Below are 26,034 nucleotides of genomic sequence, written 5' to 3' on the forward strand. Positions count from 1 at the left end.
CTGGCAGCAGATGCTTCTGTGCTCCTACGGGGTGGGGTGTGTGTGTGTGTGTGTGTAACTGAGCCCAGCAGCACGGCGACCCCTAGCGGCATCCTGGGCTCTGACACCGCTGTCTGCATCCTGCTCTACTTACTGCACGTGCTCTATATTTCTGTGTTTCTGTGGAACCCTGAATATCAGGTTAGTTTGAAATGCAGTTTACCCAGTAATAAACTCAATATGGTCATTTTGATTAAGGAGAATGTACAAAAGGTGACGTGTACAGGAAAACATAGCTGTTCATATTCTTGAAATACTTTTAAGACAAAAGTAATGACAGTTCATTTTCACAAATTGCACACTGGGTGAAATCATACAATTATACTACAGGGAACTGTAAGCAAGCAGTTTGGTCATGGGGATTTGTTTCTCTGTTTTAAATGAAAACGCTGTATGAAATGCATAGCTTTGATTAAAATGACAGATTTCCTTCTGTGTAAAATTCCAGATTTAGAATGCTGGCGAAAGGCAGTGCTGGCAAAGTATTTAATGCACATGGAAACGCTATTCTATTTTGGCTTCCAGAAGTAGCCCTAGAAAATTCTATGCACCAATGCATTGGCTAACAGTGATAAGTTCAGTTTGACTATCAATTATTCTAAATGTCACTTAAGTACTTGGAATTAGCGCTCGCTCCTTCCTAGAAGCCGTCTAAGGCAGCAGATGCGTAAAGCACCTTGGCTAGACTGTCAACTAGTTCAGCAGTTCAATCTGTGCCCCGAGGGTCGCGGGCCCCACCCCTCACGGCACAGCTCCTCCGGCCTGTGAAGTGGGATGGGGTGGTTCTCAACTCTAAGGAGGCTGTGTGGGCGGGCGAGGGGGGAAACAAAGGCCCCGCCTCTCAGAAGATAAATGCGCCGCATTCATGCTGCCGTGGCTCTGGGCCTCTCCCCTCCGTCACCTCAGAGCACACGCTTTGTTTGCCATGTGATCTACTGCTCTGCTGTTCAGAGTTTTCATTCACACTACGTTAGCTTTCATCTCACTCATCTCAGCCTTCGTGTAATTTGCTTATTGTGTTTCCCTAGTTTTCACTGAACACACAGTGCAAACAAAGGCAAAGACTGAAGCGATCATTTCAAAAACAAGAGCTCACACTAAAAACACACATGAGCATCAAATAGTAAAACGCGGGTTTGCGCCTGTCTTTATTCTGGGGAGGAGGAATCCTCCTCGTCATCTTCCTCATCTTCGTCGTTGAAGGAACAGGGGGTCTCGCCTCGGGACTCAGAGCAGTGAGAGGCCGCACTGCTGGACTGGTGACTGTTTGGGGCAATGAACTGCCCCGTTGCTAAGGCCACTTCAGCATCCAAGCATAACCCTTGGTTTACACTAGCAAACAATTAAAAACACACAGGCTCATTAATGTGGTACATGTTTTAAGCTTTGCAAAACACAGGAATAAAAGCACCGGGAAAGGAGGGGCCATAGGCAGCTCTGCCAGAATCTGCCCCAGGCCAGGTGGGCAGCCACATGCCAGCTCTCCTCCCCTCCAGAGAGGGTCAGGGCCTGGTGGCTCACCTTTCTAACCCCGAAAAAATACGTACCTTGATTGGGACAGGGTGGCACCAGTGGTCAGGTCTAAATTTGAAACTGACTGGGTAGAATTCAAAAGCAGTCCCTGATTTAACCAAGAAGGTCCTGTGGAGATATCTACAGGAGAAAACAAAAACAGACATAGGCGCTGTTAAGTTCTGTGGCTGCTTTTGTTAAGGTCTGGTCTGAATTATAGCTGGACGAGTCTCCTGCCCCCGGAAGAACCCAGGTTTCTTCAGCTTGGAAAAAAGAAATTTCTAGAACACAAGAGGGAAGGGGGAGAGGCGGTACCGAAAGGCAGACAACAGCAGGAAAGAATTTAAATTAAAACTGATCAGACTCTCTTCGTTCTTTTTTCTTACGTAAGAGAGGGCAGCTCACTGAACACAGTCATAGGTGTACAATTCCTGGACACCCGCTGGACTTGCCACAAAAGCCTCTGGCCGGGGCTGAACCAGAGCAGGAGGGGCTGAAAAAGTCAGGTCAGCGTATCTTGTCAGACAGAGAAATTTTGGCCAAAACCCTCATGGCACCATCTTTTCAAGTGCCTTGTAGTGCACTCAGGGCTACTGTTCATCAAAGACCTATTCTCTTTCCTGGTATCCTCTGCTTTATAACTTGAACTAAACCTTAAATTTTAAGAGGCCATATGCAGTTTTTCTTGAAAGTGAGCCAGGCACTACTGTTTTAATCTGCATAAAATATTCTGGATAGATCCTTGTAACCTTATTTTCTTTTTTTTTTTTTTGGCCTTTTTGCCATTTCTAGGGCCACTTCCGTGGCATATGGAGGTTCCCAGGCTAGGGGTCGAATCGGAGCTGTAGCCACTAGCCTACGCCAGAGCCACAGCGACGCAGGATCCAAGCCGCATCTGCAACCTACACCACAGCTCACGGCAACGCCGGATCCTTAACCCACTGAGCAAGGCCAGGGACCGAACCTGAAACCTCATGGTTCCTAGTCGGATTCACTAACCACTGGGCCACGACGGGAACTCCGTAACCTTATTTTCTACACATTTATCATATTTCTTCTATCACAACCATGACCAATTCAGTCTTTTTTTTTTTTTTTTTTTTTTGGTCAAGCCTACAGGCTGCAGAAGTTCTTGGGCCAGGGATCAAACCTAAGCCACAGCAGTGACAATGCTGGATACTCAACCCACTTGAGCCACAAGGGAACTCCCAACCTTGACCAATTCGTACTGAAATTTTACTTGTTTAACACTTATAGCCTTATCTAGAATGTTAAAGAAGGCAGTGGCTGGAACATACAAGATCTAAGTGATACTAAATGAGTATCATCTTTTTCAAGAGTGAGTTTACAAAACAGTTAGAAATGAATTCCTGAAAGAAATTGATTTACACTGTAAGATAAGACCAAATATATGCTCAGAAAATGTAATCTGCCAAAACAAGCTTTATTACATTCAGTCGAAAGAGTTTTATGATTACTGTGCAAAAAAGAAAAGAAACCGTGTACTGGGATTGGAAACTGCTGTCCTAGCACCATCTGACCAAGTGAGAAGCTTCCCACGTAGGAAAAGAGTAAATTAAATGACTACATTAATCTTAAAATGGCCTTGTGAATCTTTTCTTCACAGGCTAACTAAGGCAGCTGTGGGGAAAAAAAAAAAAAACTTCAATGCTAAAAAGAATAGCAGACTTTAAATACATACAATAAGAACAAGTCGGTACATGATGAAATTAAAGCCAGAATCCTGTGCTAAATATTAATTAGTATGTGTGGAAACCTTCTGTCAGAACACAGCTATTGATACATTCTCTTTTCACAATGGCTCTGAAAAGCCTTTCACATCATTGTAGAACCCACACAACAGTTCTCACAATCCTCCTCCAGAGCCACCCTGTGCCTCCGCTCACAAAGGCACATGTTTCTGCTTCTGAACTAACCAGAAAGTCTGTCCCCCAATCTGCAAATGAGGTCACAGAGAGATCAAAACCACAGAGCCTGTCTCATCACCCTGAGTCTTTTCACCGAGAATGAGCTAAAATAGAGTCCTGGTGATTTATGGAGTAAGGTCTTTATGCAGACCCTGCTGGACAGCCAGGATGACTGACTCGCTAATAAAACAGCAGGTCCTTCTGGAGGGGGTGGGGGTGAAGATGCGGTACTGAGTGGCTGAAGGGCAGGAAGGGGGCATCACACTGGGGGAGGTGAATGGTGCGAATTTTAAGAACTAAATCCAACAGGAATGAAATCTCAAATCACCAAATTTCTGTTATGACCAAAGAGCCAAAAGCATCAAACAAAAACAAAATAAAACATTACTTTTTTGCTTATATTTGGCTCAATATACCTTAGAATGATACTAATATACCTAATCAGTATTAAAATAACTTTAAAACATGATATGAAATTCCAGGTAGTAATACTTAAAAAAGAAGGAAACCGGCAAAAGCAAAAGAAGGCTTTTGTCTATACATCCAAATTATATGTGCAGAATATACCACAATCTTAGGAATTAGGACAATCAAAGATTTCTGAATCAGTGAAAAATGAATTTTAGAACATGCAAAACATAGCATTTTCAGGTATACTCTGATAATTAATTCACAATGAAAGGCAACCCAATTTTAAAATAGGCAAAGGCTCTGAAGAGACATTTCTCCAAAGGAGATATAAAAATAGCCAGGAAACAAGCACATGCAAAGATGCTCAACATCATTAGTTATTAGGAAAATGCAAATCGAAACCACAGTGAAACACCACTTCACATTCACTAGGAGGTTTATAATAAAACAGATGAACAATAACAAGTGTTGAGAAGGATAAGAAGAAAGCAGAACCCTCATATATTGCTGGTAGGATTGTAAAATGGTACAGCTGCTTTGGCAAATAGTTTGGCACTTCCTCAGAATGTTAAATATAGTTATCATATGACCCTGCAATTCCAAAGCTAGGTATACACCCAACAGAATCCAAAGCTTATGCTCACACAAAAACACAAGAATGTTTCTAGCAAATTGTTCACAATAGCCAAAAAGTGAGAACAATCCCCATGACCTCCAGCTAATGAATGTTCACAAAAACAGCAATAAAAAGGAATAAAGTACTGATAGTGCATGGATAAATCTTAAAAACATTACACTAAGTAAAAGAAGTCAGTCACAAAGGCTACATATTGTATGATTCCACTTGCATGAAAGGCCCAGGACAGACAAGCCCCCAGTGACAGGAAGCTAGAGGCTGCCAGGAACCAGGAGGGATGGAGCAATGAGGGGACTGCTAATGCATGCGGGGTTTCTTTTGGTAGTAATAAAATGACTAATGGTGATGACTGCACAACATTGTGAATGTATTAAAAATCACTGAATTGTACACTTTAAAATGGTGTATTTGATGGTACATGAATTCAATCTTGATTTTAAAAAATTACAGTGAAACCATTTCACGTTCACCTGCCTGGGAAGAGAAAACACTTCTACTCTGCAGGTGAGAGTATTAACTAGGCGACATCAAATCAGAAGCTGTGGCTTCATCTAGCAACAAGGAAGGTACACGCTCTGACCCAGCAGTCGCTTTACATCTGCACATGGTCAATGGAATACAGTTATAGGAGTGTTTGAACTCGCACTTTAAATATCAAGAAACTGGAAACAAAACTTAAGGTTTAGTGTCAGTAAAGCAAACAAATAAATTATGATACATCACATAACGGAATTCTATAGAGCAGTAAAAATGCATAAATTGGAATTCCCATCATGGCAAAGCAGAAACAAATCCAACCAGGAACCATGAGGTTGTGGGTTAAGGATCTGGCGTAGCCATGAGCTGTGACTGTAGGTTGCAGACAAGGCTCGGATCTGGCATTGCTGTGGCTGTGGCCTGCGGCTACAGCTCTGATTTCCTAGCCTGGGAACCTCCATATGCCACGGGAGCAGTACTAAAAACCAAAAAAAAAAGCATGAAAGACAGCTAAACTAAATCGTGTGGCCAAATCTAAAGAACATGACACCGAGTGAAAAAAGTTCAATCACCAAAGAATGTATTACTGTGATTCCATTTATATAAAGGTGAGAATCAGGCAAAACTAAATAATAAATTGTTTCTAGCCTACTGTGTATTTGTAAAGGAAAGCAAGTGGTAAGTAAGAAATACAAAAGACAGGTTACATTTGGGGGTAGGAAGGGCAGAGGATGGACGATGAGAATACAGCGGGCTTTAATTTTCTATGAGAAAGGTTTCAACAAGTTAAGGTCTGACATCTAATCAAGCACAACACTTGAAAGCACTAGATAACATACCTGTGATATAACCTTCTAGAGCCTTTGGCACCAGTGATTTAGCAAGTTTCAGATCCTCCAGAGAGCATTTGCCGGACTCCAGGCCAAAGGACATCCCCATCCGCTTCAGCACTTCTATGTCATCATGAATCTCAAAGGTGTTGTCAAAATTAAAAAGATATTCAAACCTGCATCAGGAAACAAAGTTAACATGGGCTTCTGTGTGGTATTAGGGGAGTCTAAATAGTTTTGAGCTCTGTATAATCAAAAATAAGAATGAGGATGTACTAGAAATCATCACCATTTAGAGCAATGAGTCATTCTGCTGGGCTCAGAAGAATGACATCTCAAATAAACCACTTTCCCAACTCAAACAATTCTCCTGTGACAGACAAAAGGCGTCCATAAATTTCATGCCTCATTAAACTGCTGCAAACTGGAGACAGAAATTTTGGTCTAAATCCAATACTGTTCGAAGTTGTCTATGGGTTTGTCACAACAGATAAAATATTAAGGAAGCCTTTCCAAGTAGACATTTTTCCAAAGAAGACCTACAAATGGCCAAAAGACTCATGGAAAAATGCTCAACGTCACTATGCATCAGGGAAATACAAATCAAGACCACAAAGACACCACCTCACACCTGTCAGAATGACTATCATCAAAAAGACAACAAATAGCAAATGCTGACAAGGATGGGGAGAAAGGGAACCCTTCTACACGGTTGCTGGGAATGTAAACTGGTGCAGCTACTGTGAAAAACAATATGGAGGTTACCTCAAAAAATTAAAAATGGGATAGCCATACAATCCAGCAATTCTAAGTGTTTGCTCAAAGAAAACAAAAATTCAAAAAGATATGTGCGTATTCAATGTTCACTGAAGTAGTCTTTTTTTTTTTCTTTTAGAGCTGCACCCGAGGCATATGGAAGTTCCGAGGCTAGGGGTTGAGTCAGAGCTACAGCTGCCAGCCTACACCACAGCCACGCCAGATCTGAGCCACACCTGCAGTATACCACAGCTCATGGCAACACCAGATCCTTAGTCCACTGAGCGAGGTCAGGGGTCAAACCCGCATTCTCACGGATACTAGTTGGGTTCATTTCTGATTAGCCACAATGGGTACTCCTCACTGAGGTAATCTTCACAATAGCCAAGATATGGATGCAGCTTAAGTGCCCATCAATAAACGAATGACTAAAGAAAATGTGGTGTGTGTACACGCACGCATGCTGGCATGCTACACACACACACACACACACACACACACACACAGGAATATTACTACTCAGCCATTAAAAAAAACCTTGCCATTGATGATAACATGGATAGATCTGGAGGGTATTAAGGTAAGTGAAGTAAGTCAGACAGAAAGACAAATACCATACAATCTTACTCATGTGTGGAATCTAAAAAATAAACAGATGAAATGAAGATAGGCTCCAGATACAGCAAACAAATGGGTGGCTGCCAGAGGGGAGGTGAGGCGGTGGTGGGTGAAAGAGGTGAAGCTGAGTAAAGGCACAAACCTCCAGGTATAAAATACATAAGCCAAGGAGGTATCATATATGGCATAAGGAATATGGTCAATGATACAAGTTTCACAGGAACAGATGGTTGCGAGACTTATCGTGGTCATCATTTTGTAATGTATGCAAATGTCAAATCACTGTGTAGCACACCTGAAACCTAATACTGTATTGTCAACTATACTTCAATAAAAATAAAGCAAATGAAGCATCATTTAAAAAAAAACCCACAAAAAGAGAACCTTCTTAATATCTATATTCCTAGTATGAGCTGACCTACTAGGATTAAGGAAAAAAGATTTTGGATGTTTCACTTTCCTGAGGCAACTGTTAGCTACACCTTAGATGAGCAATAAATGGAAGGTACACTCACAACTCCCAGCCCCCCAATTCCTGAAGGCCTAAGGAGTAACAATGCCTTAGGGAAAAAGTGTCACATATAATACATCGCACATTTCTGAATGTCTTTGAAAAGTACCAAATCAGGATGCCTGGCTGCCTGGCACAGGCTTTTAATAACAAGGCGACGGTAAGAAGAAACAGTCTTGTTGACTCCTAGCCCCTGGCATGCCCTTGGGGACAGAGTGTAGGTCAAAGTTCTGGGACAATGGTGGGCTTACAGTGTCACAAAATTCTATTAAAATCAGGTAAGTGTAAAACTTTTTATGCCAGATCTTAGATCAGGGCACAATTTTCAATTTAAAGCAAAATGGCATACTGAAGTAATTTGAAGTATATAAAGTTGAATAAAGTACATTAACATTTTCAGAAACACATACACAAACTGGAGTGGATGCCTGCAACAGGGATGATTTCAGGCATACATTAAAAGCTGATAGTTTTGTAAATGTAATCCTCATCGGGGGAAAGCCTCCTGGCTAAGGGTGAAAGACTACATCACCAAAATAACCAGAAGACCAGGCTTTATGACCCCACCCTGAATGACAAGCTTCAGGCAGCTTAGTGCCTCTCTCACTCAGGGGAGGGCGAGGAAAGGGCGGAGTCAGTAACCACCCAAGAAGGAAACCTCACTAGAACCCCTGCCTGAGATGAAGAGAATCCATAAATCCTTTAGGCTACTGGTCCCCAGACTTTCCTGCTACACTTTTTATTTATCTTTTCCTTTTTTTCTTTTTTCTTTTGGTCTCTTTGCCTTTTCTAGGGCCGCTCCCACGACACATGGAGAAACCAGGCTAGGGGTCTAATAGGAGCTGTAGCCACGGGCCTCCGCCAGAGCCACAGCAACACGGGATCCGAGCCTCGTGTGCAACCTACACCACAGCTCATGGCAATGCCAGATCCTTAACTCACTGAGCAAGGCCAGGGATCGAACCTGCAACCTCATGGTTCCTAGTTGGATTCGTTAACCACTGAGCCACAACCAGAACTCCTATATTTTCCATTTTTTAAGTTTTATTGAGGTACAGTTGATATACAATGTTGTGATAACCTGCTACTCTTTTTAGACTTAAGACTAACCAAAGAACAGAATTTAGTAATTCCCCACAAAAACAGTTCATTTTTCCTGAAAATATGTTAATCATTCTCTAGAATTCTCAGATTTATGAGAGAGTATGGTTAACAGTCCTTGTAGACATAGGTTTTTGTAAGGAATTTTAAGTGTGTGAATACTAACACACCTACCATTTATTGACCAGTGGGCTGGTCTTTTGGGGATTTACCTTTGCAAACCAGCAAGTTAAATAAATGCTTTAATTCTTATTTTTATGGAGGAAGAAATGAGATCTCCGAGAGGTTAAGAAACTATGTAGTTAGAGGAAAGACTGAAACATGGATCTTCTGACTTCACAGCCTGCATGGTCCTGACAATTCCCAGTTGTGTCTGTAGTCTTAATTATCAAATACTTTTGAAACCCTCATTTTTTCTTCTTCTTCCTCCTTCTCCTTTTTTTTTTTTTTTTAAGTGCTTTCTTCTTTAAGTGACCCAGAATCTCTGTATGCAATCAGGACAGACAGGAAAGCAACACTGCTAGAGAAAAGAGTGGGAAACGCCAGGGACGGTAAATTTAGCCCCCTAGTGACACCCTAGCTCTAAGGAGACCAGCAGTTCCAGCCCTGGAACAGTCCTGGGCTGTGTCTCTGGCACCAGTGTGATCACTGAGCCTTCTTTTGCTCTCAAATTATATGCTGACTCCTTGGGACAGCAGCACTTGCCTTGAGTCAGACCTCTTAGAGGCATCATCTTATTTAAGCATCACGGCAGCCACCGTAGTGATGAGACACCCTTGGACGGTCCCCATTAATTCTTAGGAAACAGCTTGGAGCAGTTAAATGGGGGAGCCACAATCCATACTTGGATCTGTCTTACTCCGCACCCTATGCCCTGAACTAACTCGATAATGGTCACAGCCTGAAGACCACTACTGTTTTCATGAAGAGTAAAATAAATTACAAATTCTGTAATTTGAAAACTGCTACTGCTCACCTAGTATGATAAACAGTAGCAGCAATCTTAGTTAAAATGAAAATCATATTGGGGGGAATGTAAACTGGTACAACTGCTCGGGAAAACAGTATGGAGGTTCCTCAAAAAATTAAAATGACCCAGCAATCCCACCTCTGGGTATATATCTGAAGGAAATCACAATCCTGAGCAGATAACCTGCATTCCCATGTTTACTGCCTACAGCATCATTTCCAACAGCCGAGGCATGGAAACAATCTGTGTCCACCATCAGATGAATGGATAAAGAAAATGTGGGGTATACACACAATGGGTCATTCAGCCATAAAAAAAGAAGGAAATCCTGCCATTTGCAACAACATGGATGCCGCTTGAGAGTATTATGCTAAGTGAGACAAAAAGAGAAAAACAAATAGTGTATGATCTCACTTATAAGTGGAATCTTAAAAAAACAAAAACTAAAACCAAAACCAAACTCAGGAGTTCCCATTGTGGCGCAGTGGTTAACGAATCCGACTAGGAACCATGAGGTTGTGGGTTCGATCCCTGCCCTTGCTCAGTGGGTTAAAAGATCCAGCGTTGCTGTGAGCTGTGGTGTAGGTCGCAGACGCGGCTCGGATCCCACGTTGCTGTGGCTCTGGCGTAGGCTGGCAGCTACAGCTCCGATTAGACCCCTAGTCTGGGAACCTCCATGTGCCATGGGAGTGGCCCTAGAAAAGAGCAAAAAAAAAAACCAAACTCACAGATGCAGAGAACAGACTGGTAACCTGCCAGACGTGGGGGGTAAGTGAAATGAATGAAGATGATCAAAAGGTACAGACTTCATGGGATGAGATAAATAAGAAAGAAAGCAGAGAACACATCTAGCATTTTCACATCTGTTCATTCATCATAAAGAGAAGCACACTCAACTCTGACACAGCAAAGGAAAACAACTGCTTTAGTGCAGCATTGATCTAAACCATTCTCAGCATCAACTACGACAGTGAATCACCAGCGAACCTACCTGAGTGATGCTCTACTTTACCTGCCCAGAGTTACACCACCTACATGTACATACATGGGCACCACCATGCATATGACAAAGGCAGCACAGTGCCAGGCCCAAGAGAGGGAGTTGCGGAGGGTGAATGACAGAGCAAGCACTAGCAGGTGACGGCATCCCATGTCTGCAAAGCCATTTCATATGCCTCGAAGAAGTCAGCCTTGGAGCACAACCCTCTTAATTTTGCAATTGTTTGGCATAACGTTAGAAGGTGAGCCCTGCACTCTGCTGCTCGTTCCCCACTTACTTGTCACTGGAGATGCTGCAATCTATGACTGTTTTTCTGCTTGTGTTGATGATTATAAACGGCAGCTGGATGGTGGAGTTCAGAGCTGGAGGGCCCTGGTTCTGCTGTTCATTTTGCCGATTTCTCTGTACCAGGTTTTTGAAAGCAATTTGCTGTGATGATCAATAAAAACATACATTTAGTCATTTCATGTGGATAAAGGAGGTGGAACTAAATGGATTATGATGAATACGCTTAAAATATAGTTTAAAAGGAGAGCATTTAAAGAGGCCTTTCACCTCTGGGTTAATTAAAATTAAATATTTAAGAAGAAAGATTAGAACGATCCAACTCAATAAATAAATTTCAAGGGAAAAATACACACTTAAATGGTGTCTAACGTATCCTAATGTAAATAATAGGGCCCATGGCTTCCACCATCCACTAAAGCAGGATCTTACAGATCTGGGAGAAGCCAGTGCACCCACAACTCATAGAGTGAGTAATACAGAGAAAGTGACACCAAGTGGACTTGTTTTCATTTATCTAACACAGACTCCTGAGAGCTTAGCATGAAATACACTTCTTAGATTGTCTAGCCCAGAAATATGCAAATTTTATAAAGCCACAGAACCCTTTCTTCAAATGACATCTTCTGGGACAGCCACTATTTATATAACAGATGAAAGCAGCATTGCTCTGGCTGGATGCATGGGACTGAGTCCTGAGCCCTGAGCCCCAACAGGTCTGCCCTCACCCGAGATCCTTCACAGAACTTCTAAGCATCCTGAGGGCAGAGTCTGGAACCTGGCCCAACCTCTGCCCACCTGACATCTTCCAGATGAGGAAACTGATTCTAAGATATACCAAGGCCTGAATCTTTACACTGAATCTTGCTACTTTTAGTTATAACCATTACTCATAAGGCATAGAAAGTGACCCCCGCCTCCCCTTTTTCTTACTAGGGCTGCACCCGCAGCATATGGAAGTTCCCAGGCTAGGGGTCAAATCAGGGCTGCAGCTGCCAGCGTATGCCCCAGCCACATCAAACCTGAGCTGCATCTTCGACCTACATGCAAGTTGCGGCAATGCAGGATCCTTAATCCACTAAGTAGGGCCAAGAAGTGAACCTGCACCCTCATGGGTACTAGTCAGGTTCTTAACTCCCTGAGCCACAAAAGGAATTCCTACCACAGCCCCCCCACTGTTCTCCATTTGGGGACCACAAGGTAAAACTTTCAAGGCAGACTCGGTTCCACCCAACCAGCACATGATGAAACCCTCATCTAAAACCTTCATCCAAGAGGGCACTGTCCGCCCCAAAAGTCACCCCAGAGGCCAGACCCTTCCTTCTAATGATGCCACTGTAGTTGCAGATCATTTGGAATTGCTCCCCCAAGCAACTGTGTGGAATGCTTGTCTGGGGCAGTTCACCGTCTACCCACAAGACCATTGTCAGGATTTTGAGGCCATAGCTTCCTCTGGCACAAAACGACATTTCAATGTAATCATTGTAATAGATGGCAAAAAAAGTCACAGTTCTCTCTTTGCTCCTACATCCCTATCATTTGATTTGTAATTTGCTTTGGCCAATGGGATGTTGGCAGAAATAATGCACAGGCTTGAAAATGGACTTGCACACAGAGATTTCTTTCTCTCTATGGCTCTGCCATCAACATGAAACTATGGCCCAGTCAGCTTAAGAGGAGCTACTGTCCACAAGGCAGGAAGGGTAGGCACTGAATTCCCCCTGGACCCTCTTCAGAGGGCAGATGTAGGGCCAGCCTGCAGGATGCGAGCCCCCAGTCCCTGGGGCCCACTGTCAGACCAAAAGAAGATGCAAGGTCATTTCCAGGGCGAGGTCTCAGGGGATGAGGGAACTACATCTCCATGACCTGGTCCCTACTACCACTTTTTAAATAAGGCAGAACCCAGTTACAAAAACCTTAAGCAACTGAAGTCTTTGATCTGCTCATAGAACGGATACTAGTTTTAAAAACTAAAGTTGGAATCTTTCTTCGGCTTGTTCCATCTTCTCACCCAGCAGTGATGAGTTTATTTTCTACATTTCAATAGCCTATTCTAAGGTGGTTTATTTTAGGTCCTGGGCCTTACTGAAGTTTGGTTACAATTATTATTTTTAAATGGCTGGGTGCTATCTCCCTGGAAAGTAAACATTTACTTTTCGAAATGCACGAAACAGAAGGGACACCAGTCTATTCTAGGCCTAAAAGTGTGTCCAAAAGTCACTACCCAAAACCATCACTGTCGATGCCATTCATTACCAAACATTACTTGGGTCCTATTTGTTATTTTCTGCTGCTAATGAACTAAGACTATTTCATATTCAATACTTCCTTCACTTAATATGGAGGAAAAATATGCTGAACCTGTAAAACTGGGGAAATGAACTGTATGTTTGAATACTTCTGCTCTCTTCTAGAAAAAGCATCTCAGAGATGCCCCTATATTTTGCCTAGCTTTGTGGTCCTGGTGCCATTGGGAGGGGGTTGGCATGGGGGGGGGGATATAAACAGGGATAAGTAACAGTTCTTATGTATTTATGATTCATTGTTCGATACTATGTTCCCCTGACAGCAAAGATTTTTCAAGTGAAGAAAGCAGTAAAAACACATATGTTATTTTGAGAGTAAAAAAGAAATACCACTCCCCATTTGTTTTGAACTAATTTCTTTTGGTCTTTTGTTGTTGTTGTTTTGTTTTTGTTTTTTTCTTTTTGGCCATACCCAGGGCATGCAGAAGTTCCCAGGCCAAGGACTGAACCTGAGCCACAGCAGTGACAACGCCAGGTCCTTTACCTGTTGAGCCACAAGGGAACTCACAGCCTTTTGTTCTTTTCCAGGCTCACTGACAGAGGCTAAACAGCTTCAGGTGTGTTCGTTCATTGTGCTCTGCATTAGTAGCTCTGTAAAAGGTTTAAGGGCTTCAAGGAACAACTGTATTGATAAAAGTAGGGCACCTGGGTTATCTGTAAATCTAACCTACTCACATCATCCCACTCCTACATTATCACCAAGGATAAATGAGAAGTGATGGCGTGTAGGTAAAAGTTACTTGGGTCGTATGGTGTCAACAGCTGTGACATTAACTTGTTAAAGAAATTAAGCTAGCTTGGTCACAGCAAGACAAACTCGTGGTGTTCAGGGACAACCTGCTTATTTTACTTTCTGCGAGAACTGCATAAATGGTCTTTGATGAAAGAAAGGAAAAGGAAACATTAGGAAGAAATAAGCTGTTTGTCTACCAGAAGTAGTTGTTTTCAGTGATACTTTGGGTTTCATTTTAATGTTTAGAGAGACCTGCTTTAAATGTCGACAGCTGGGTTGCGCCTGGGCTGAAATCATCCATAAATATTTGGTTTGGGAGCGACTCGAGGAAAAGAAATACGGTACTTAAAAAATGCAAAATTCATTGTGTAAAGATAAGCAGGGGGGAAAGAAAAAAAAAAAACAAAAAACACCTCCATTCTCAGTGCTGGCCATCTCGAGATGGGAAAGCCCTACATACATACAAGAGGACAATCTTGCCCAGCACAAATCTTTCTGATAAACAGATACTTACAAGCAGACTGATAAGCAGGTTTTCATAATAACACATGCCGAAAGTCAAGCTCCAAAGGCTCCATGAGGGTTTTGAGGAAATCTGGGGAAGCCCTTGGACAGAGGTTTAGGGACTGTGAGTTGGGAGAGAAATACTACAGATATGGATGTGGGGACAAGGACTACAGAGAGGCAGCCCGGGAAGGTGACAGCGAGGCAGGCCAGGTATCCCATCAGGCAGAATTCCACAGGGAGGAGCACAGGAATAAACCGTCAGCTTTCGAGTTTTGTTTTGCTTTTGTTTAAGAAGCAACAGAATGCTCTCTTCAAACAAAACCTAATCTTGGAAATTCAGTATGAAAAATGCATAGATTGCCTGCTCCAGTGGTAGCTCCTTAGGTGGGTCCCACAGGGGTCAGTGTGAGATGGAGACACGGAACAGTAAGAAAGAGAAGCCGGATGAGGGCGGAACAGCTGTTGCGCCCCGCCTGGTCCTGCTTCCTTCCCAGCCCACACACAGCTCTGCAAGAGCTAATGGCCTTTCTCTTGCCTCTTTGGTGTGTATATGAATGTGAAAGAAAAAAAAAAACAAAACAAATATGACCATCTCGAACATGAATAACAAAAATCTGGAATATGTAAGAATACTTAACACATTCTGTCCAAAAGACAAAGTGAGTATTTTAGGAAAGAAAAAAAATCTGTCATGGGAGTTCCTGTTGTGACTCAGGGGGTAACGAATCTGACTAGCAACCATGAGGATATAGGTTCCATCCCTGGCCTCGCTCAGTGGGTTGAGGATGGGGCGTTGCTGTGAGCTGTGGTGTAGGTTGCAGACTCGGCTCAGGTCCCGTGTTGCTGTGGCTGTGGAGGAGCTCTAATTATACTATACCCCTAGCCTGGGAACCTCCATAAGCCATGAGTGTGGCCCTAAAATAAAAGACAATAAAAAAATTAAAGAGGACCTATAACTGTTCAAATCAAAATGGGCTTTAGAATTGGTTGAAAGGGTTTCATATAAAAACACTGCTGATTAAAAACCCAGTATAAAGATTCGCTGGCTCATTTCATAATTTTTCTGAATGGACTGAAAATGGCCTCACTACTGCTCAAAGTGAATTTTTATACCAATTGCAATTACCAAAAATAGGAAAAAAAGTCTATCTACCCTGTGATTTTTATGTCACATGATTTTATACAAAAGCTCTTTCATTTTTAAAATTATCCAAGTTCTAGACAATTATCCAAAAATGCACAAATATAAGGATCCTTCTTACACTATAACATTTAATTTTCTTAAACAGAAATGCATTTTTTAAAGTTTTGTTATTTCTACAAAGCTTATTATGTTACTGTCATTTATAGTTTACAGGTGGATTAGATTATTTTACTCAAAGCACCTACAAATTAACTAGCCTTACTCCTTGCTCTTCCAATTTAGGGCTAAAATTATTTCTGTTCAGAGTAAGGATCAGGGTCAAAAGTAACTTCTGCATAATATATTAAAACATCAGAGCTGCCTTGAGGGCCTGATGATGGTAAAAGACAGAAGCATCTTAAAGGCAAATGGTGTAGCTGGCGATGAGCTCGGATGTGGGGGAGGCTACCCCAGTGCAGCCCCACCAGATATTCAAGGGCACCCAAAGTAGAAAACACTGACTCTTTTTTTTGTCTTTTTTGCTATTTCTTGGGCCACTCCTGCGGCATATGGAGGTTCCCATGCTAGGGGTCGAATCACAGCTGTAGCCTCCGGCCTACGCCAGAGCCACAGCAACGCAGGATCCGAGCCGCGTCTGCAACCTATACCACAGCTCACGGTAACGCCGGATCGTTAACCCACTGAGCAAGGGCAGGGACCGAACCCGCAACCTCATGGTTCTCATGGTTCCTAGTCGGATTCGTTAACCACTGCGCCACAACGGGAACTCCGAAAACACTGACTCTTAAACCAAGTAAGGAAAGAAGCAGAATACAAGTAAGTAGGGAAGGCAATGAAACACACCCCAGCTTCTTTACCTGCAGGAGAAGTTCTTGAAGCTGGGCCCGCTTCTGCTTTATCCGTTCTATCCGCCTCTGCTTCTCTATCTTTAAAACACAGGTTACAAGACAGTATGAACACTGGTAGCGTATAAAGTGCAGCTCACTTTTCAGGTCCCAGTTCTGAGACATCAAGAATTTTCCTTAGAGAAACTCAACCCATTTTAACTACCAACATCAAGAAAGGCCAATCACACCTTCTGGGTGCAGGGGTTGGGGGGAGCAAGCCGGTAAGACAGCAGAATTGTAGCAACTGACATCAAAATGACGTCCATCCCCTTAATGATTACTCCCACCCTGCAGTACCTGTTGCTACTTATTACAGGAGTGCTCATCATAGTAATAGTCTCCACTCAGTGAGCATGCACTGGGCTGAGCACTTGACACATGTTATCTAAATTTACAAAAACCCTAGAGTAAGTACAGCTGTCACTCATTTTGCATATAAGGAAACGGAGTCGCAGAGGGCTAAGTAACTGCTCAGGCTCTCACAGCTGGTGAGTGGCAATGGCCAAGATCTGAACCAAAGCCATCTGGTTTCAGCGACCCTATTATTAATTACTTTGCTTTATTCACCCCTCAAGAATGAGAGTAAGATCGCATTTAAGATCTCAGTTTGACTTTCAAAAGGGCACAGAGAGCCTTCATATTCAGTCATGACTTTTTTTCTTTTGGCTGTGCCTGCAGCACCAAGTTTCCAGGCCAGGGATTGAACCTCTGCCACACCACTGACAACACCAACTCCTTAACCACTAGGCCACCAGGGAACTCCTAAAGTCTACGTAGTCAATATCTACCCCCTATTTGTAATAAGAAACATGCTTATAGGACAAATTTCCAAGCTTCAAACAACTAGTGTCTTCCTCACTCTTGCAACTGCCTAGGAAACATATATTGGGATCTTAGTTTCACTGTGTCTTTGGGCAAAAGCCAGTGACATTAAGTCAGACATTTTTCTTGTCTACTTCAATAGCATCTTTCTTATTTGTTTCCCACCTAGTCTTCCCGAAAAGTTTCCTCTCAGTTCCTCTAACCACCACCAATTTAATCCTAAAATACTTAAAGATCCTCAGTAAAATCTCTGTGCTCTTCTACATTTGAAAAGATGTTGCAGGGAGCTCCCATCGTGGCTCATCAGAAACGAACCCGACCAGTATCCATATGGACACAGGTTCGATCCCTGGCCTCGCTCAGTGCGTTAAGGATCTAGCATTGCCGTGAGCTGTGGTGTAGGTCGCAGATGCAGCTCGGATCCTGCATTGCTGTGGCTCTGGCATAAGCCAGTGACTATGGCTCTGATTTAACCCCTAGCCTGGGAACCTCCATATGAGGGAAAAAAAAAAAAAAAAAAAAAGATGTTGCAGGGGTTTTCCCTGCATCTGAAGCTGTGACAGGGTGGCCCCACCTGCCCCTCAGGCCCCACATCCAGCGAGGCCAAGCTGTACTGATTCTACTTCTAGAACACTTTTGCAACCTCGCTGCTGCAACCGTGACTCAGACCCTCTCCAAACTGCCCCTTCCAACTGCCCTCCCTACTCACCTTCCTGTCAGTTCAACTTCCAAGCCACTAGTAGAGGGTTCCTTTGGAACACATCCTCTCAGCTCTCCTCTTTGTAATTCTTCAGCAGCTTCCTGCCGTTTAGAGGTTCAGGTCCCAACTGCTTACCACTCAACCCTATGCCCTCTCCTGTCTGTACCTTGGCCACACTCAGCTGCAGGCGTGCCGTCTTCAGCCTGCCTTCGCCCATGCGGCGCCTCTGCCGGGAAAGGCCCCTTGACCTAAACCCTTTGGCAAATTCCTACTCCTCCCTCCGGAATGAGCACAGGGCTTTTTTTTTTCTTGGTAAGCCCTCCCTTATCTCCCTTTCCAGAGAATTTGTACAGACTTCTTGCATAGGAGTCACTACATTTTGGGTAACTCCTTTTTTTTTTTTTTTTTTGCTTTTTAGGGCTGCACTCACAGCATATGGAGGTTCCCAAGCTAGGAAATGAATTAAAGCTACAACAGTCGGCCCACACCACAGTCACAGCCATGCCAGATCTGAGCCATGTCTGCCACCTACACCACAGCTCATGGCAATGCTGGATCCTTAACCCACTGAGAAAGGTCAGGGATTGAACTCGTATCCTCATGGATCCTAGGAGGGTTCATTACCACTAAGCCACGACGGGAACACCTAGGTAACTCCTTTTTCATTTCTCCTCTCTTCAATTAGAATGAAAGCTTCATGGGGTCAAAAATTTTGTCTTATATAATCTTTATTTTCGGCCAGTCCAGGGATCGAACTTGAGCCACGGCAATGACAATGCTGGATCCTTAACAAACAGGCCACCAGGGAACTACTCTTATAATCTTTAAGTACATGGTAGGGAGTTTCCTTGTGGTTGAGAGGGTTAAGGACCTGGTGTTGTCACTACAGTGGCTTGGGTCACTATTGTGGTGCAGGCTTCACCCCTGGCCTCGGGAACATCCACATGCCACAGGGGTAGCCAAGAAAAAAAAAGGGCACATGGTAGATAGATATTGATGATTTTTGCTCATTTCATCTTTGTTACTGGCTTAATACTACTGGTAATTAAAGTAACCCTCAAATCTCACTCTATCCGGAGGAGAAAAAAAAGAACATTTCCACTGTAGCCCATGAACCACACTGTGCTCTAACTTTGATGGCTGCCTGATTTCTCCCTCCATCCATAAGTATAATAATACCAATTTTTTTTTTTTTTTTTATTTGCTGGGTGGACAAAGGCCTAAGACAAGCAGGCAATCAACCATTTTCACCTCTATAAGCTGTAGTCAGCCTCGATGTATTACCTTTATGGCTATGACAGTAAAATCACATAAAATCAATTCAGAAACTGTATGTCAGGATGCACACTCATTTAAAAAAGATTTTGTATAATGATTTAAGTTAACATTTAAATATGCTTCTGCACACATCATCCCCAAATTCATGTAATCTGAACATTCTATCCATTCCAATTAAGATTCAAGTGAAATCTTACTGTTCTGTGGCCACTGATTGTAGAGTCAAAGGATCACCAACTTAATCCCTTTTTTTTTTTTTTGGGGACGCATATAGCAAGCATATATCATCAAATAAGATATCATTTCTAATACACACCCCAAATTTTTTTTTTAGTCTTTTTTTTTTTGCTTTTTCTAGGGCTGCTTCCCGCAGCATAATGGCAGTTCCCAGGATAGGGGTCTAATCGGAGCTACAGCTGATGGCCTATGCCAGAGCCACAGCAACTCAGGACCAAGCTGCATCTGTGACCTAGACCACAGCTCATGGCAGGATCCTTAACCCACTCAGCAAGGCCAAGGATCGAACCTGCAACCTCGTGGTTCCTAATTGGATTCGTTAACCACTGAGCCACAACGGGAACTCCCCAAATGTTTTTTAGTAGGGTGTTCAGAATTATATTAGAATAAAAATAAAAATCTAAAAAAGAAAGAAAAAAAAAACAGTAAAAATCAAGGCATTTCTCTGTCCCTTGCTTTCGTCAGGACAATAGTCAGATCAGACCTTTCCAAATCTTCCAGTTTTAAAATTCTACATAAACGAGTCTGTTTTTTAAAAAGGCATAGTATACATGAACAAACCAGGAGTAATTCAATACTATGTGACTATATTTCTAAATTATAATGTCTCTGATGTTCAATAAAACAAACTACTATCTGTGAACAGATTTTCCTCACTTACCTCCAGGTTCTGACATTCCTGAGCAGAATTGGTAGGCAGGCCAATCCACTTGATTTCTTTTTTTTCCTTTGAAATTATGTTCATTGCCATTAGCACATTTAAAGCATCGTAAACTCTTCGCCTAATGTTCTTTTGGTCATAAGCCTGCTAAAAAATATTTTTATTGAGTGATAAATTTAAAGGTTAAGATATAGTCACAGGATATTAAAATAATTAATTAGTATTATTACAAATTACAAAGTGCTAGAAGAATTCTACATCTAGGAAAAGTATCCTTCAAAAATAAAGATGAAATATTCTTAAACAAAAAAATACTCTTAAAAAAGATATTCTTAAACAATCTAAAACATAAACCAAAAGATCTAAATTAATGCTAAAGGGCCCTTGAGGAAAAAGAAAAATAATCTAGGAGTTCCTGTTGTGGCGCAGCAGAAATGAATCTGACTGGGAACCATGAGGTTGCAGGTTCAATCTCTGGCCTCACTCAGTGGGTTAAGGATCTGGCAAAGCCGGGAGCTGTTGCGTAGGTTGCAGACTTGCCTCAGACCCTGGTTGCTGTGGCTGTGGTGTAGGCCAGTGGCTACAACTCCGACTCGACCCCTAGCCTGAGAACCTCCATATGCTGCAGGTGTGGCCCTAAAAAGAAAAAAAAAAAAATTTAAGATGGGAGCTTGGAGATGTAGGATAGAACGAGGACTGGCTCAAAAGGTAAATCTCAATTAATACTCACTGAATATAACATAATGTCTTATGGAATCTGGAATACACACAGAACTAATATACGTGCAATAACAGTCTATACATGAGAAAGGGGAATGGAGTTACAGGCAGACTTTGAAAAGTCAAGGATGCATGTTTTGTTTTGTCTTGCCTTGCTTTTTAGGGCCGCACCTGTGGCCTATTGAAGTTCCCAGGCTAGGGGTCAAATGGGAGCTACAGCTGCCAGCCTACGCCACAGCCACAGCAGCCTGGGGATCCGAGTGAGCCTCGTCTGCAACGTACACCACAGCTCACGGCAACGCCAGATCCTTAACCCACTGAGCAAGGCCAGGGATTGAATCCGTGTCCTCATGAATACTAGTTGGGTTCGTTACTGCTGAGCCAGATGGGAACTCCCAAGAACGCATGTTTTAAGCACTAATAAATAGTGCTTCTCGAAATGTGGTCCGTGGACTAATGATGATCCGCAAACTCTTACTAGTATACAATGAAAACAATGAGCTTGTGCCAAAATGTAATCATGCAGATCACTAAGCACACTGTTTAGTTCAGCTGATTATTTTTTTATTTTTGGTACCAGGACTTTCTTAATGAAAGAAACTATGTTAACTACATTGTGGAAAAGGCCCTTCATGTGGACAGGTGGTTCCTAAAGACAAAATCTAATCAATCAAATGCCATGATAATAAAAGATGCTGGAGAACACGGAATCCATTTAAATATAGAACTAAACTTAAATAAATGGGAGATTTAAGCTGTAGAACTGAACATAAAACCAAAATTTCTGAAACTGTAGAAATAGTGATAATATAATGACAAATATCAGGCGGAGATAAGAATAGGTCTGCTGATTTCCTCCTCTTTGATATTGGAAGGGTATAAATTCAATTCAGTTGAACTAAATAATTCTGACACAATATATTGATTTAAAGTCATAAAACAACTATAATAATATTCTTTTAACAACTGCCACTAATATAGTCAATCTGAATCCTGTGTAGAGGGGGAAGATGAGAGACAGGAGTAGATTTAGACATATTTCTTTTTCCCTCTGTAATCAACAGATACTGGTCTATAATAGGTGATAACAAAATGCTGAAGTTACTTGAAATTATTAAAAATAACCAATTAAAGAATTATAGACTACAAAACTTCCAAATTATCAGAAAAAACAACAAGGTAGTGAATAAGAGCTCCCATCATGGCTCAGTGGTTAATGAACACAACTAGTAACCATGAGGTTGTGGGTTCCATCCCCGGCCTCACTAAGTGGGTTAAGGATTAGGCACTGCTATGAGTTGCAGGTAGGCTACAAATGTGGGCTTGGATTCTGCATTGCTGTGGCTGTGGTGTAGGCCGGTACCTGCAGCTCTGATTCAACCCCTAGCCTGGGAACCTCCGTATGCCGAGGGTATGGCCATAAAAAGAAAAAAAGAAACTGTGAACAGACTAATTACCAAAGAAGAAATGGAGAAAGCTATCTAAGCTTTACCCCTCACCAAATCACCAGGCCTAGATGGGAACTCAGGTGATTGTTATAAAATTTCAGAGACCAGAACTGGATATCCAATACCATTAAATCTATGATGGAGTAAAGAGAGAGAAAAAGAAGGCCTCTAAATTCATTTTACAAAATAACAGGTTATGTTATTAGCATAATACTACTAATAAAAATTGCAAAGATGATACTGAATGGCAGACGGGTGCCATGGAGGGCTGTGAGCAGGTCCAGAAGGGGCCCTTCAAGCTGAAAGGCTTTGCGGAGCTTGGCATGATGAAGCAGAAGAAAAAGGACAAGGACAAGGCAATGGGAACGAGCATAAAGAACAAGGGGGAGAGGCAGTGTGGCCGGGAAAGGGACCCTGGCCCAGGTGGCCTTCAGGGAGATGAAGGAGAAGCGATAAATAGAGAGTCTCCTGAAGAAAGCATCCCAAACCCACGGGCAGAGAGCAGAGGGCTCAGCAGACACCTGCACACACTCACAAGCACTAGGACATGTCCGGGGTCAGCTCCGCAGAGCCGCCTCCCTGCCGGGGACATGGAGGGGAAGCAGAAAGAGAAGTTGGAGTTATGTTTGGTGCCTTTGCTATTTTCCTTTTTTTTTGGCCTTTTCTAGGGCTGCTCCCCCAGCATACGGAGGTTCCCAGGCTAGGGGCCGAATTGGAGCTGTAGCCGCCAGCCTACGCCAGAGCCACAGTAACTCGGGATCCGAGCCGTGTCTGCAACCTACACCACAGCTCTCGGCAACGCCAGATCCTTAACCCACGGAGCACGGCCAGGGTTCGAACCTGCAACCTCATGGTTCTTAGTCGGATTCGTTAACCACTGAGCCATGACGGGAACTCCACCTTTGCTATTTTCTAAAAACATTTTTTTACACACAACCTTGTGTCTTCTGCTGAGACGCTGCTTTTCAAGGCAGTGTGCCCTCATTCTGGAACATGATTCAAGACTGTCCTTTTACTCTATCTTGATTTCTCAGTAGTACACAGGACATAAACCATTTTAGTTTGGACTGGGAATTTCTGAAAGTTTATCAGAGCTTAAGGTTATTTCTGTAAGTGCCATGGAAAAGTGTCCCCCCCACCCCCACCCCCCGAGTTGCATCTAACTCTTCCGACAGCGGTCATCTGGCTTTGCCTGGATGAAGCTGACTCCAGAGGATAGGCAGCAAGTGCTAGGGTGGCCTGAGGTGTGTAGACTCTGATGGGTTGCCCTCTCAAGATCCCTCTAGCTTGGGGTTTATGCACTTCCATCCGAGTCCTGGAGGAGCCATCTGAAACTTGGTAGCCTTTAGCCTGCCTCCCCAGCCACCAGAGAGACAACACACCTTCGAAACAGAACAACCAACCAAGGCAAGGATGAAAAGCAGGTCTTGTCCCTTTCTGAACCTGCAGCCAGCATGAAGCCTCTTCTCCCAATATCCCCATTCCAAAGAGGTCTAGTGAGTGTTGCCTTGGCAGACATTGCTAATCGGGCACAGCATTCTCTGTAATGGAACCAGACAGAGTCTGCCTCCTTACCCTTAACCCTAGGATCCAAGTAGCCTTATACTTATTCAGAGTTGGCACGTGACATGTTTGACATTCCTGGCTGAAGGATACCTCAGGGGTGATGGCATCAAGGTGGCAGAGCCCCAGCAGAGACCAACATGGGTACAGTCAAAAGGGAGGACCCAGGTTCTGATGCTGAAGAGCCTGGAACTTTGAGGGCCTATGTGTACCCACTTTGATGAGGATCAAACTGCATATGCTATTGGGAGAAATGCTGTGTTGACACAGACACTGAAAGAATATCCAAGTTAGAAGAGAAAAACCAAGTTCTGGATTTGGGACTGTCATATATGAACTGCATGCAGAACAAAGGAAAAAAACTGCTAGAGTTCCCTGGTGGCCTATGGCTAAGGATTCGGCCTTGTCACCAGTGTGCCTCAGGTTCAATCCCTGGCCAGGGAACTTCCACATGTTACCGGTGCAGCCAAAAAAAAATTTTAAATGTTATTAAAATTGCAAAATGGTAAAAACAAAAGCAAAAAGACTCCACCACTCCCATTCATGAATACCACCGTATAAATCCTAAATTTTCGGGAAATTATCCAGAATTTGATGAAACTCAACATCTATTTCTTTTTTTTCTTGGTTGTTTATGTGCTTATTTATTTATTTTTTATTAGAGTATAGTTGATTTACAATGTTCATATACATAAAGAATACTCAGGAATCTGGCAATAGTAAACAGTGCCTTTGAAAGAGGTAGAAGAGAGTTTTTTTTATTATACATGCTTTGGTACAACTCAATTTTTTTTTTTGTCTTTTGTCTTTTGTTGTTGTTGTTGTTGTTGTTGTTGCTATTTCTTGGGCCGCTCCCGCGGCATATGGAGGTTCCCAGGCTAGGGGTTGAATCGGAGCTGTAGCCACCCGCCTACGCCAGAGCCACAGCAACGCGGGATCCGAGCCGCATCTGCAACCTACACCACAGCTCACGGCAACGCCGGATCGTTAACCCACTGAGCAAGGGCAGGGACCGAACCCGCAACCTCATGGTTCCTAGTCGGATTCGTTAACCACTGCGCCACGACGGGAACTCCACAACTCAATTTTTATAAACAAGTTCATGTAGTATTTTTTCAATTAGAAATAAGATAAAAAAACTTTTAATGGACACACCCATGGCATATGGAAGTTCCTGGGCCAGGGACTGAATCCAAGCCTTAGCTATGACCTACACTACAGCTGCACCAACGCTGGATCCTTTAACCTACTTACCAGGCCAGGGATCGAACCTGCACCTCTGCAGTAACCTGCCAAACAACCTCAACTGCTGCAGTCAGATTCTTAACCCACTACACCACGGCAGGAATTCCAAGATAAAAATGGTTCTATTGATTTAGACATGGAAGAAACACTCAAAGACTCAGAAATGAATCTGAAGTCATTCAAATATAGAAAGTATAATAAAAACCATATGTTCAGAGTTCCCATAATGGCTCAGTGGAAATGAATCTGACTAGCATCCATGAGGACACAAGTTCCATCCCTAGCCTTGCTCAGTGGGTCCAGGATCCAGCGTTGCAGTGAGCTGCAGTACAGGTCGCAGACATGGCTCGGATCCCACATTGCTGGGGCTGTGGTGTAGGCTGTCGGCTACAGCTCTGATTCGACCCCTAGCCTAAGAACCTCCATATGCCACCCTAAAACAAAACAAAACAAAACAAAAATAGTATGTTCCTTAAGAAACTCCCAAAATAATATTTTAAAAATACTTGTCCATCTTTATGTTTAAATACGTAGTAAAAGAAGCCTTTCTAAAATAAAAAAGTCAAAACAAAATTCTCCAACAGACAATATGAAACCCTCAAGTAAAAGAGGAGGTAGGGATTTCCTAGCTTGTTGGAGTCCTCCAATTGACATAGACAACTCAGAGAGGTACACTGCTGCATCACTCAGTCAATGCCAAGTGCATGA

General features: G+C 42.8%; 1 protein-coding gene across 8 annotated transcripts in view; it reads right to left on the reverse strand.

Moving 5' to 3' along the window:
- Positions 1-1,160: 1,160 nt before the first annotated feature.
- The window catches only part of TFDP2 (transcription factor Dp-2), a 137,306-nt gene continuing 112,432 nt past the window's right edge, over positions 1,161-26,034 (reverse strand). For 5 of the 8 annotated variants that reach the window (XM_047783739.1, XM_047783804.1, XM_047783786.1 and 2 more), the window contains 6 exons: positions 20,351-20,497; positions 16,623-16,691; positions 11,068-11,219; positions 5,844-6,010; positions 1,587-1,692; positions 1,161-1,371 (listed from right to left, as the gene is read on the reverse strand). In XM_047783739.1, the coding sequence (XP_047639695.1) occupies positions 1,188-1,371; positions 1,587-1,692; positions 5,844-6,010; positions 11,068-11,219; positions 16,623-16,691; positions 20,351-20,497 (825 nt within the window). In that variant the 3' untranslated portion in view covers positions 1,161-1,187. The remainder of the gene's footprint in view (positions 1,372-1,586; positions 1,693-5,843; positions 6,011-11,067; positions 11,220-16,622; positions 16,692-20,350; positions 20,498-26,034) is intronic. The other 3 variants (XM_047783750.1, XM_047783758.1, XM_047783767.1) reach the window with 2 other exon arrangements.

This window comes from Phacochoerus africanus, chromosome 1 (assembly GCF_016906955.1).
Source record: "Phacochoerus africanus isolate WHEZ1 chromosome 1, ROS_Pafr_v1, whole genome shotgun sequence".
In the NCBI taxonomy this organism is placed as follows: Eukaryota; Metazoa; Chordata; class Mammalia; order Artiodactyla; family Suidae; genus Phacochoerus; species Phacochoerus africanus.